This window comes from Notolepis coatsorum, assembly GCF_963971535.1.
Source record: "Notolepis coatsorum genome assembly, chromosome: 19".
Classification (NCBI taxonomy): Eukaryota; Metazoa; Chordata; class Actinopteri; order Aulopiformes; family Paralepididae; genus Notolepis; species Notolepis coatsorum.
Genome location: NC_140183.1, coordinates 6,272,466 through 6,286,299, shown reverse-complemented (window position 1 = coordinate 6,286,299; position 13,834 = coordinate 6,272,466). Strand labels below are relative to the sequence as shown.

Genomic DNA, 13,834 nt, shown 5'->3' with positions numbered 1-13,834 from the left:
AGGAAACTGTGTGTGTGTGTGTGTGTGTGTGTGTGTGTGTGTGTGTGTGTGTGTGTGTGTGTGTGTGTGTGTGTGTGTGTGTGTGTGTGTGTGTGTCTGTGTGTGTGTGTGTGTGTGTGTGTGTGTGTGTGTGTGTGTGTGTGTGTGTGTGTGTGTGTGTTGTGTGTGTGGGGGGTCTCTCTTCAGACCATCACGTCACCTCCTGGTCCTGATTGGCTAGAAGGCTGTGAACTGGAAGGAAGTCATGCAGTTAAAAAGAAAATACCATGAAGAAACTTCTGATTTGTTTTTTCTATAATTAACGATCACCAATATGCATAACCGATTACCATTTGATAATAATCTGATAGCCTCTTTAAATGTAGTTGGATCTGAAACAGTAGGGAATAGGCAGTCCTCTGTGTGCTCTGTGTCCTACTCCATACCCCCCTGATTAAATAGGATTTTAAGCTCTTTACTTGTATTTCTTTTTCTATGAACAAACACATAGAGTGCAATAAATTGTGGACTAGCCTAAATGTTTTAATTACACCGAGCACACCTCCCTTTATTTGAGACGATTGTGTATTGTGATATTATAGGTTTTATGAAAATGTTATACATTTTTAAGTCTTTGTATATTATTTTGTTTTGTACCTGACAGACAAAGGAGTGGCTCTTATTGGGACTGACTTATGGTCTGGATAAAGACCGACCACATCACTGAAATGAACAAATGAACCGAAACCTGACACAAATCTTGGTTTAGTGATCCTAAAAATGTAATGTAGACCTACTGACTACTATACTAACAGTTTATTCTCTGTGACGGAAATAAATCAAATATAAATAATTATCAATTATATCAAAGTCCATGCTGCATGTCGTATATGTCACAAATGTAACAGTACTATATACCTGTATGTCATGTATGTCCCTATGCCATAAATGTCATGATGTCATGTATGTCCTATGCCATAAATGTCATGTATGTTGTGTATGTCATAAATGTCACTATGAATTGAAAATGGGGGACCCTGATGTAAACAACACGAAAGTCTTTCTCTGGTCTGCATCCCCTTAACAATTGTGTGTATTGAGCTGTACTGTAATTTGTACCCATTCTGCAATCTGTTAAATTAAGTTGTCATTCATTCATGCTGGGGCCTTAAATGAAGCATGGGAGGGGGGCGTGGCCGACTGGCCGCGCGGAGCAGGAAGTGACGTGTAGGGAGGTGAGGCACGCGGCACGCGGAAGCTGCGCTGTTTACCGATGACGTCGGTCTGAAGCCACTGAGGGATCATGTGGCTAACTTCAGCTAGCGGGATGAACTGGCGACAATAAAGGTGGAATTGAAGAAAAAGCGACAGGAAAACAGCCATACTCAAGTAAGGGGAGACGTGTGACCCGAACGCACTATAATAATCTTGTTCACCACTCGCGTCGGCTCGTTGAATAGAAGTGAAGATAGCTGGCTAACAGTTAGCTTAGCTTCCCTGCTGCAGTGTGAGGGGTGGCACCACTGTCAGAGCAGCAGTGACCTGCTCCAGTTAACTAGTTAGACTCAGCAATCAATAACTTATGTTTACCCGCGATCACTTCATAAAACTGCTATTAGTTAAGTGTATATAACTAATGTTATACGCTATAAGCAGTTGCGGGATACCTGCATACAAAGCCCACTAAGTAGCGAGCTAAGCTAACTCTTCATTACTTTGATTGATTGATTGATAACTTTATTAACAGATTGCAGAATGGGTACAGTACAGTACAGCTCAATAGATACAATTGTTAAGGGGTGCAGACCAGAGAAAGTCTTTCGTCTTGTTTACATCAGGGTCCCCCATTTTCAATTCATCATAACATATATGACATACATGACATACAGATAGACAGTACTGCTACATCTATACATTTATGACATACCAGATCTACAAATACAGTACTGTTTGTGATACAAAAAGTCTAAAGAAGAGAGTATATACATTTGACAAAGAAACTGTACATTGGAGGAGGTTGGGTAGGTGCGGTGAGGTGGGAATGATCTTCCAGTGATGGAAAATGTAGCTTACCAACGTACCTGTTGTACAATGTGTCTGTTGTTGCGATGCATTGAGGTCCATACTTTGGTTTTAAAAAACAGGGGATGTTTTTGTGAACCGGATATGAGTAAAGTTGGACAATATGAGTGTGAATAATATACATTTGACCCTGAAGTGTTAACAACTTGGCTGGCAGGAGTAACGTTTGAGTAATAGAGTAACGTTAGTCTAAGAAGAAGGACTTCTTCAACTGTAGTGCTCTGTGGAGATTTAGCGCAACAAGTAGCTGCAACTGTGTGTGAGGCTGTTATTATCATACCTACCCATCACCTTGGACTGACGTGACCGACCGAGTCCGACCGTAGCCTCATTTGGCCAGCTGGTTAGACTGGTTAAACGTTATTATCGTAATGAAGCTTCCAAGATGGGTCTTCTCTTCTCTTGGATGACTGCTGCAGTGTGCATAATGTATACTAAGCCTTCTGCTTGTTGGGATGCAGTCCCTCTCTTGCTTCCATTATATAGCATTAGCAGCAGCTCATCAATAAAAGTGACCCCGCCCAGTCCCTTTGGATAAGATGACTTCAATTCCACAATCTGGCCACCCCCCAACACATCATGACTGTCCGTTCCTGAGAAGAAAAACACAATAGACGGGCCACTTGATGGATGCTTTATAACAGTGTGTGTTACAGTACAGTACAGTGACTGCACCATCAAATACAGCCTAGGTCAGTTAAATATCTTTCAAAGATGTTTGGCTAATCTTGCTTTGTGACATAGCCTATACCTATACTCCCCGGGACAGTGGCAAGATGTTGGGAGTCCATCATAAACAGTCCAGTGTTTCCCCTATATGCATACGCAGGACCGCCGCTGCTATGAACTACTAGACTATTAAAAAAAAATTATTAACAAAAAAATTTAGTATAATTTTTTTATTTTTTATTTTTTCATTTGGGTAAAATACTGACCTGAGGAAAAGGCTGCAGGGAGAAAGCACTGCAGTCTAGTCGATTTTGTGTTTTGAGCACAAAGTTCGTCATAGATCTAGCCTCTTTATTTTGCTCTCAAAGTGCACCAGATTGATGCATTTAACTTTAAAATGTAAAAAAAAAATCAAAAGTTGGAGAGTTCATCATCATCATCATCAGTCTAACGTGTTGTTTTGCCCTGCTGTTTGTGTTCATGGCAGACGGCAGCGAGATGTTGGAGTCTTATGTCACGCCGCTGCTGATGAGCTACGTGAACAAATACATCAAGAACCTGAAGCCGTCGGACCTGCAGCTGTCCCTCTGGGGAGGAGACGTGGTGCTGAGCAAACTGGACCTGAAGCTGGACGTCCTGGAGCAGGTGCGTTAAGTGTCCGAGGCCTTAGGGCGGCTAGGTGGTGTAGTGGGCAAGGCACTCGCCACCAGTGTGGAGACGCTAGGATTCGCGTGTTAGAATCCAGCTCTCCACATTGTTTTCAGTTTAGCTGGTCGTCCGCAGTAATACACATTGGCCGTATTACGGGGAGGGAAAACTGAAGGGTGGGGATCGAACGTTGTGAACAAGCGACTCCTACAAGTCGGTTGGTGCGCCTGCGCAGTAGAATCAGGAAGTGTCGGGGGCAGCGTGAGCCTCCCACGCGTTACTCCTCGCCACTGAGAGATCGAGCTGCGCAGGTGAAAAGATGCGACTGCTGTTACCTCAAGTACCGGAGGGGACTTGTGCTATGTATGACTTAGTCCACATTGCAGCCGGCTTGTGGGAGGCAAGAAACAGCGTTCGTGACAGGGGAGGGTTGAATTGGATGATACGAAATTGGGATGGGAGAAAATATAGAAAAATGGGAGAAAAAGTGGATCAAAAAAAAAAAGTGTCCGAGGCCTTCTTCTTCTTCTTCTTCTTCTTCACGGAGGGACATTTACACCGGCAGCAGCAGCCACCAGGCAAATGATGCTGAGGCATTCTGTTGGGATTCAAGATTCAAGATGGTTTATTGTCATGTGCACAGTTAAACGGACAGTTTGCCATACAATGACAATCTTACTTTGCTAGTCCGCCCTTCACACAATACTTAACTAAAGCATATTTAAATACAAGCGAGTGCTAGAAAGTAAGGTACACAAATAGATAAATATAATATATACAAGGCACCGTGAGTAACATTGCACGTTCCGATCAGTATTTATTACTATTTACATATAAATGGATGACCCTGAATAGTCGACTATCTGATATGATTTAATCGAAAAGCTTGCTAGGAACGTTCCATTTGGGCCATGGGGGTGCTGAGTGTCTATAGGAACGTTCCATTTGGGCCATGGGGGTGCTGAGTGTCTATAGGAACGTTCCATTTGGGCCATGGGGGTGCTGAGTGTCTATAGGAACGTTCCATTTGGGCCATGGGGGTGCTGAGTGTCTATAGGAACGTTCCATTTGGGCCATGGGGGTGCTGAGTGTCTATAGGAACGTTCCATTTGGGCCATGGGGGTGCTGAGTGTCTATAGGAACGTTCCATTTGGGCCATGGGGGTGCTGAGTGTCTATAGGAACGTTCCATTTGGGCCACGGGGGTGCTGAGTGTCTATAGGAACGTTCCATTTGGGCTCAGATTTGACATAGAATTGCATGGCTTCACCAAATAAATCATGATATAGATTTTATTTTGGTATAAATATCAGGCTATTAATAATACTTAATAATAAAAAGCTTTAAAAAAAAAACCTCATGTGCTTTCAATCAATTGCCTTATTGTGTGGAAATGTGACGTCACTATCCAAGTTAGGGCGACAGTGGCTCGGGAGGTAGAGCAGTCGTCTGGTAATCCGGAGGTTCCCGGTTCGATTCCCGCTCCTCCCGGACAGCGTGTCGCAGTGTCCTTGAGCGAGACACTTAACCCCTAACTGGTCCCGATGAGCAGGTCGGCACCTTGCATGGTCGCCTCCGCCGTCGGTGTGTGAAAGTGTGAGTGAACGGGTAAAATGTGAGGAACAAATTGTAAAGCGCTTTGGATAAAAGCTATTATATAAATGCACCATTTACCTTTTAGTGCAGGAGTCACGTTTTTGGAAGGCTATCTATTTGGCTACCTAATACCTCACATGGTGTGTCAAGTATAAAATATGAGACATTTAAGGAGATCTACACCAGAGTTGATTAAAGAAAAAGGAAAATCTAAAGAAAATTGTCAGAAGTGGGCGGCTGGGTAGTGCAGCAGACTAAGCGCTTGTCACCAACGCGAGAGACACTGGTGTCGAATCCGGCTGTCGGCGTTGCCTCCGGCTTGGCCGGCCGTCATACTGGCTCAATTGGCAGAGTCAGCGGGAGGGAAGCCGGTGGGGTGGTGATCTGGTCGGTCAGGGCGCCTGCACAGCGAGGGAGGGAGATGGTGAGGGTAGTGTGACCTCCCACACGTTACACCTCGCCAATTAGAGTCCGCGCTGGCAGGTGAAAAGATGCTGCTGGCTGTCTCCTATGTCTCGGAGGAAGCATCTGATAGACTTCAGGGCTCCCTAGACCGACCAGTGGGGGGCACATGCGATCAATGACCAGGAAGGGGAGGGGGGAATTGGCATGACGACTAAATTGGGATGGGAAGAAAACACAGAAAAACAGGAGGAGAAAAAGTGGATACAAAAAAACATGTCTGTTTTCTACTGCCACGGGCAACAGAGTGTGGACTAGAGCTGGATACTGTCAGTTTTATGGTTATTGTTTGGACTCAGTTTGGTGGTTAGTGCATGGATTTAGACCTACACATATATATATATAAGTGCAAGTAATTTGATTTGTTAATATATATGTTATACATAATATATGTGTGTGTGTGTGTGTGTCCTCCTAAGCCAGCTGTAAATTATGTTGCAGAGCCTGTGATGCAATAGGGTCTCATCAGAAAACGTAAATAAAATACTAATCGACCACAGGAAAAGATTTATGTTATGTTATAGTCACAAGTAATATATTTATGTATCGGCAAAAGTACAAAACAAACGCCACGACCGGTGGTCGAACTAACAATGATTGTGGTTGTGGATGAGTGCTTTCACCACTAGACTAAGACACCCACCCACCCTGATACAAACACAGCTCTCACCACTAAACTAAGACATCCACCCTGATACTAACACAGCTCTCACCACTAGACTACTAAGACACCCACCCTGATACAAACGCAGCTCTTACCACTAGACTAAGACACCCACCCTGATACAAACACAGCTCTCACCACTAGACTAAGACACCCACCCACCCTGATACAAACACAGCTCTCACCACTAGACTACTAAGACACCCACCCTGATACAAACACAGCTCTCACCACTAGACTAAGACACCCACCCTGATACAAACACAGCTCTCACCACTAGACTAAGACACCCACCCTGATACAAACAGAGCTCTCACCACTAGACTAAGACACCCACCCTGATACAAACACAGCTCTGACCACTAGACTAAGACACCCACCCTGATACAAACACAGCTCTGACCACTAGACTAAGACACACACCCTGATACAAACACAGCTCTCACCACTAGACTAAGACACCCACCCTGATACAAACACAGCTCTGACCACTAGATTAAGACACCCACCCTGATACAAACACAGCTCTGACCACTAGACTAAGACACCCACCCTGATACAAACACAGCTCTCACCACTAGACTAAGACACCCACCCTGATACAAACACAGCTCTCACCACTAGACTAAGACACCCACCCTGATACAAACACAGCTCTGACCACTAGACTAAGACACCCACCCTGATACAAACACAGCTCTCACCACTAGACTAAGACACCCACCCTGATACAAACACAGCTCTGACCACTAGACTAAGACACCCACCCTGATACAAACACAGCTCTCACCTCTAGACTAAGACACCCACCCTGATACAAACACAGCTCTCACCACTAGACTAAGACACCCACCCTGATACAAACGGAGCTCTCACTTAAACTAACAGTGTGGTTAAGGTTAGGGTTATGGTTAGTTTAAGGTAACAGTGTGGTTAAGGTTAGGGTTATGATTATGGTTAATTTAAAGTAACAGTGTGGTTAAGGTTAGGGTTTTGATGGTTAGTTTAAAGTAACAATAGGGTTAAGGTTAGGGTTATGATTATGGTTAGTTTAAAGTAACTGTGGTTAAGGTTAGGATTATGGTTAAATAATGGTTAAATTATGGATTATGGTTAAATTATGGAACATTTATGGAAATTAAAATTACGGAAGAAAAAAAGATTAAAAAAATCTAACCCTAACTAACCTTATTGTCATGCACTTGTCTTAATACACTAACCTACACTGTATCACTCAACACTTTGATGAACATTGTTACTCAGCTGATAGATTTGTGCCCTTCCTGATGACTTGTCGTACAGAACTTGGATAAAAGTGTCAGCTAAATGTAAATGTGGTTAGTTTAAAGTAACAGTGTGGTTAAGGTTAGGGTTATGATTATGGTTAGTTTGTCACTCTCTGCCTGTCCACTTCATTTATTGACTTTATATTTTGCACTGCAATGTTATTTTGACTCTTGTGTGCTTTTTCTTTTCTTCACACTTGTAATGTCTGGACCGGATCAATCTGCCCAGAGCTGAGAGCCGTTTCTCCTCTCCTCTTCGAATTTGTCTCGGCTGTTCTTAAAGAGCAGAGCAAAACACCACCTAACTTAACAGAGAAAGTGATGAAAGTTCTTATTGGAAGCAGGTTTTTAGCCGACCGACAGTGGGAACTCTTGTCTGGATGTTGTATCTCTTGTGTGGTGAAAAAACCTTGGCAGTTTTTCTTCCCTTTTGTAGTTGTGTTTTTTCTGCTCAGTTTGGACAGCACTGCCTCGTGCAAGGAGCAGTGATTACTAGAACTCATTTTCTTACGTCGAGAGGAGTGACTTCTGAGTGAAACGGCTTGGTGTTCAGATACAGATTCAGATCATTTTATTGTCGCAGTTAAATTTTTAATTTTTTTTTATACTTATATTCAGAAAAAACGTGAGATGCTTGTTTTTCCTGGCTCCTCAACCGTAGTAGATTTGTAAACATACTGTAGTACACGACATATATTATATCTAACTATAACTAAAAAATAATAAAAAAAAACAACCTTCTTACTGTCTTCTACAGTGCACTCTTCCACTAAATAATCTTCCTTGCCTATATTACTACCTACTATGCTAATGTGTCTCTACTACTGTGCATCACTCAACACTGCAGCACTCAAGTTTCAACACTGTGAACATTGATGAAAATTTTTACTCCGCTGATAAGAGTTGTACCCTTCCTGCTGACCCGTCTTGTAACTTGTAAGTCGCTTTGGATAAAAGCATCAACTAAATGACTAAATGTAAACTATAAGCTATAACTATACACTAGATCAGCTATAAATAAACTATAACTTATAACTAACTAAACTACAAATACAAAACTATGCTAACTGTATAAATAGCTATAGAGACTATAAACTAAAACTATAAACTAAACTATAGAACTAAACATAATACACAATGTATATTCTTCTATCCATACATGTTAGCAGCAGTGTGTGTGCGTACTTCAAGCATTAGGCGGCCGGTGCACTGTAAATCTGCGGCGGCCATTCCTCGGAAATACGTTTGATTATTAGTGCCTGTGTGCGTGTGTGCGTGTGCGTGTGCGTGTGTGTGTGTGTGTGTGTGTGTGTGTAGGCGCGTCTGCTTTCATGGGACACATTCTCACACAGAGGCAGAGCAGTTCAAGATGCAGAACAATGGCTCCTCCAGTCTCTGGATGAATCCGGCCGATTCCGTTACACAGGCGTAGCAAATTTGTAATCTGTAGCTATTGTTTTTACTCCCCTCTCATCTTTTTAGAATTTCATCATTTTTCTTTTTTTCTCATATTCTTTTCATAAATTATTAGGTCCAAATGTTCTCAGCGATTCCAGCAATTATATCATCGCATGCCTTTACCACCCTGTCTGCCACGCAGATGTGGCTGCAGCACAAGACCGTTGTCACATACGACATCTTTACTCATTTAGGATTTTCTTATATATATATATATATATATATATATATATATATATATATATATATATATATATATATATATATATATAAAAATTATCTCATGTATTTGTCTTCTCTTTTGTCTCGTTTTGATCTGTTATGTGTGTAATTAGGCCTATATGTGTTATGCTGTATGTTTTGGGTTTGATCTGTTATGTGTGTGTAATTAGGCCTATATGTGTTATGCTGTATGTTCTTGACTACTGGTTCAGCTACCATATCTTTACACATTTTGTATATATTTTTTTACTTGGGGGGGGGGGGGGGGGGGGGGGGGCAAAATGTCAAATTCTGGATTTGTTCTGCATGTAATTACGTTTTATGCTTCTTGTTTTTATAGTTTTTGTTTTCTGTTTTCAACCTGTCACTGCTGCACCGATACTGCTACTGGTATCAGGTATCGGTGCGATACCAGGCTAAAGCAGGGTATTGGTATCAGATATCGGTGCGATACCAGGCTAAAGCAGGGTATTGGTATCAGGTATCGGTGCGATACCAGGCTAAAGCAGGGTATTGGTATCAGGTATCGGTGCGATACCAGGCTAAAGCAGGGTATTGGTATCAGGTATCGGTGCGATACCAGGCTAAAGCAGGGTATTGGTATCAGATATCGGTGCAATACCAGGCTAAAACAGGGTATTTGTATCGGAGAATGTCCTCGATAAAAATCCCAAACCACAAGCCATGTGTAACACGGTGATTACAAGTGATCTTCTGCATTTTTCTGTAAACACATACAAGCATGTTAGGTGTGGCTTATAACCGAATCGTTTTTGTCCAGTGCCTCATCCCTAGATACTAATAGCATGCACTCATCTGTGTTTCTCACTACACACATGAGTGCGTGCTTAACACTGTCAGTCTGCAACACTATATACTATCACCGACATCTAAGAAGGGAGATCCCCCCTTGAATGGCCCTTCTAAGGTTTCTCTCCTCCACACTGCCTGTGGTGCATTTTTTCCTATTGCTAGGTTTTAGTGAGTTTTTCCCTTACCTTCGCGTGGGGTATGTCTGGGAGTGGTGCATTCATTCATTTATTTATTTTGCATTTATTTGCAACAGGTCAGTTTTAAAACCAGAGACAGTGGACATACTTGTCTTTTTTGCCTGCAACTTAAAGTAATGGCTTTGCTTGTACAAATGACAATACTGACCAAATTGAGATTTATTTTTTATCTTGTCCATTTATTTTGTTTGCTTTCTAATTTAAAATACAGTTTGAAACCGTCTGTACACAGTAGGCTATGTGTGCTAGCAGAGCTAGACTCCAGTCACGAGTCACGGTGCACATGTGAGGTGGTTTGTCCACCAAAAAAGCGCCAAAAGATAGAAAATAAACGAGCAGAGCCAGAACTGTTCAACTCCCCTGGAGCCACAGCCAGCAGAGAAGCCGGTTTACTTTCGCTTTCAAACCAGCTGCAGCCTGAGAACTGGAGTGTGAGGGGATGTAACACTAAAGATGGCGGCAACGACAAAGAATTGCTGCAAAATAAACATACATATGTTGTTTAAAAATATATATATATATATTTTTTTTTATACTTATAACAATATCGATGATATCGAATATCGAGTGATATTATCGTTATCACAATATCATTTTTGGCCATATCGCCCAGCCCTACCTTATGGTGTTCTTGTTTTGTTCTAGACTTATTGTGATGTTTCTTCTTGACTTGTTTAAAGAAGACGTGTCCGGCCCATGGGGACATTAACGCGTGTTGTCGGGCCTTACAAATACATTTGATTTGATTTGATTTGATTTGATTTGATTTGATTTGAAAAGCACCCTAACTGTCTGTCCTCCATCCGTCCAAACCCTTGTCTGTCTCCCAGGAGCTGAAGCTCCCCTTCACCTTCATGAGCGGCCACATCCACGAGCTGCGTATCCACGTGCCCTGGACCAAGCTGGGCTCCGAGCCGGTGGTGGTCACCATCAACACCATGGAGTGCATCCTCAAGCTGCGGCACGGCGCCCAGGTCAGTGCCCCCTCCTCGTCCAGCTTCCCTTTTCAAACAGAGACCTCGTTGCACGGAATTAGGGCTGCAACTTAACCCGCTATTTCGATAGATTCAGATGTATTCATCTATTGATTATTGAAACGATTAAAAGAGTGTGCAGCATAACCAATTTTTTTTTATTGTTGTAATGGATTAGTTGTCGCAGCCCTACGGGGAATTTTGGTGTAGTTCTTCTCTTCCAACATGGCCGCCTGTAACCATTATTATGCAACCGCTGTCGAAAGAAAGTGTCTCCTTTCAGTGCCGGGGCAGAGCAGTAACGCACTGGAATGCGTGCTGTATTACCGTTCTCCATTGTGACTTTCTCCACAAGATCCAGTAATAATAATTTACACTTTTGTTGATATATTTCAAATATATCAACAATACCAGCTGTTCTGCAGCTACACAGAACCGGTTGACTCGTACAACATGGAGGGAACAGACGGTGCATACCGAGCGTTCCGTGAAAAAGGCCTCTATTCCAGATATAAACACACATTTCAGTACATTGATTGCATCTCATACATTTGGCGCAGAGCGTTGTGTAAAAAAAGAAAGAAAAAAAAAGCCAAAACAACAACCTTATAATATTTCCTGGAAATGTTGAGCACAATCTCCGGTCTCACAATATTTTCTTTCACAAAATATGCTTTAGTCTCTGATCAGGACCAAATTGAAAGCGGCACCGCTGCTTGAGTTCATTAATATACAGAGTCATGTGGGAAGAGGGCTTTTTTACACATTTGTTGATTAAATAGACAAGTCGGTTAACTTGACACATTCTTGACTCGTCCGGATGAAGAGCGTCTGTGGTTCTGGAGGAGAGGCCTGGTCCTCGTGGGCCACGTGCAGCCTGGAACCCCCTCCCTCAGAACCCCCTTAGAACCCCCCACCCTCAGAACCCCCTTAGAACCCCCCTCCCTCAGAACCCCCTTAGAACCCCCCACCCTCAGAACCCCCCTCTCTCAGAACCCCCTCAGAACCCCCCTCCCTCAGAACCCCCTTAGAACCCCCCTCCCTCAGAACCCCCTTAGAACCCCCCTCTCTCAGAACCCCCTTAGAACCCCCCACCCTCAGAACCCCCTTAGAACCCCCCACCCTCAGAACCCCCTTAGAACCCCCCACCCTAAGAACCCCTCTCCCTCAGAACCCCCCTCTCTCAGAACCCCCTCCCTCAGAACCCCCTTAGAACCCCCCACCCTCAGAACCCCCCTCCCTCAGAACCCCCTTAGAACCCCCCACCCTCAGAACCCCCCTCCCTCAGAACCCCCTTAGAACCCCCCACCCTCAGAACCCCCCTCTCTCAGAACCCCCCACCCTCAGAACCCCCTCAGAACCCCCTTAGAACCCCCCACCCTCAGAACCCCCCTCCCTCAGAACCCCCTTAGAACCCCCCACCCTCAGAACCCCCCTCCCTCAGAACCCCCTGCCCTCAGAACCCCCTTAGAACCCCCTGCCCTCAGAACCCCCTTAGAACCCCCCACCCTCAGAACCCCCTTAGAACCCCCTCCCTCAGAACCCCCTTAGAACCCCCTCCCTTAGAACCCCCTCCCTCAGAACCCCCTTAGAACCCCCCTCCCTCAGAACCCCCCCTCCCTCAGAACCCCCGCCCTCAGAACCTCCCTCCCTTAGAACCCCCCCCCCTCAGTGCTGAGGTGCTCTGAGCGGGGGGGGGGGGGGGGGAGGTGCTCTGAGCAGGGGGGCTGAGGTGCTCCGAGCAGGGGGGCTGAGGTGCTCCGAGCAGGGGGGGCTGAGGTGCTCCGAGCAGGGGGGGTGAGGTGCTCTGAGCAGGGGGGGCTGAGGTGCTCCGAGCAGGGGGGGGCTGAGGTGCTCTGAGCAGGGGGGGCTGAGGTGCTCCGAGCAGGGGGGGGCTGAGGTGCTCCGAGCAGGGGGGGGCTGAGGTGCTCCGAGCAGGGGGGGGCTGAGGTGCTCCGAGCAGGGGGGCTGAGGTGCTCTGAGCAGGGGGGGCTGAGGTGCTCCGAGCAGGGGGGCTGAGGTGCTCCGAGCAGGGGGGGCTGAGGTGCTCCGAGCAGGGGGGGCTGAGGTGCTCTGAGCAGGGGGGGGCTGAGGTGCTCCGAGCAGGGGGGGGCTGAGGTGCTCCGAGCAGGGGGGGCTGAGGTGCTCCGAGCAGGGGGGGGCTGAGGTGCTCTGAGCAGGGGGGGCTGAGGTGCTCCGAGCAGGGGGGGGTGAGGTGCTCTGAGCAGGGGGGGCTGAGGTGCTCCGAGCAGGGGAGCTGAGGTGCTCTGAGCAGGGGGGGGCTGAGGTGCTCCGAGCAGGGGGGGGCTGAGGTGCTCCGAGCAGGGGGGGCTGAGGTGCTCCGAGCAGGGGGGGGCTGAGGTGCTCTGAGCAGGGGGGGCTGAGGTGCTCCGAGCAGGGGGGGGTGAGGTGCTCTGAGCAGGGGGGGCTGAGGTGCTCCGAGCAGGGGAGCTGAGGTGCTCTGAGCAGGGGGAGCTGAGGTGCTCTGAGCAGGGGGGGCTGAGGTGCTCTGAGCAGGGGGGGCTGAGGTGCTCTGAGCAGGGGGGGCTGAGGTGCTCCGAGCAGGGGAGCTGAGGTGCTCTGAGCAGGGGGGGCTGAGGTGCTCCGAGCAGGGGGGGCTGAGGTGCTCTGAGCAGGGGGGACTGAGGTGCTCTGAGCAGGGGGGGTGAGGTGCTCTGAGCAGGGGGGCTGAGGTGCTCCGAGCAGGGGGGACTGAGGTGCTCTGAGCAGGGGGGGTGAGGTGCTCCGAGCAGGGGGGCTGAGGTGCTCCGAGCAGGGGGTGCAT

General features: G+C 46.1%; 1 protein-coding gene across 1 annotated transcript; it reads left to right on the top strand.

The window, feature by feature from the left end:
- Positions 1 to 1,274: 1,274 nt before the first annotated feature.
- vps13b (vacuolar protein sorting 13 homolog B) lies at positions 1,275 to 12,600 on the top strand (the record flags this gene model as incomplete). Its single annotated transcript, XM_084335933.1, has 4 exons — positions 1,275 to 1,368; positions 3,218 to 3,375; positions 10,906 to 11,049; positions 12,451 to 12,600. The coding sequence occupies exons 2-4, from the start codon at positions 3,229 to 3,231 to the stop codon at positions 12,598 to 12,600; spliced, it is 441 nt and encodes a 146-aa protein (XP_084192059.1). The 5' UTR covers positions 1,275 to 1,368; positions 3,218 to 3,228.
- Positions 12,601 to 13,834: the final 1,234 nt, after the last annotated feature.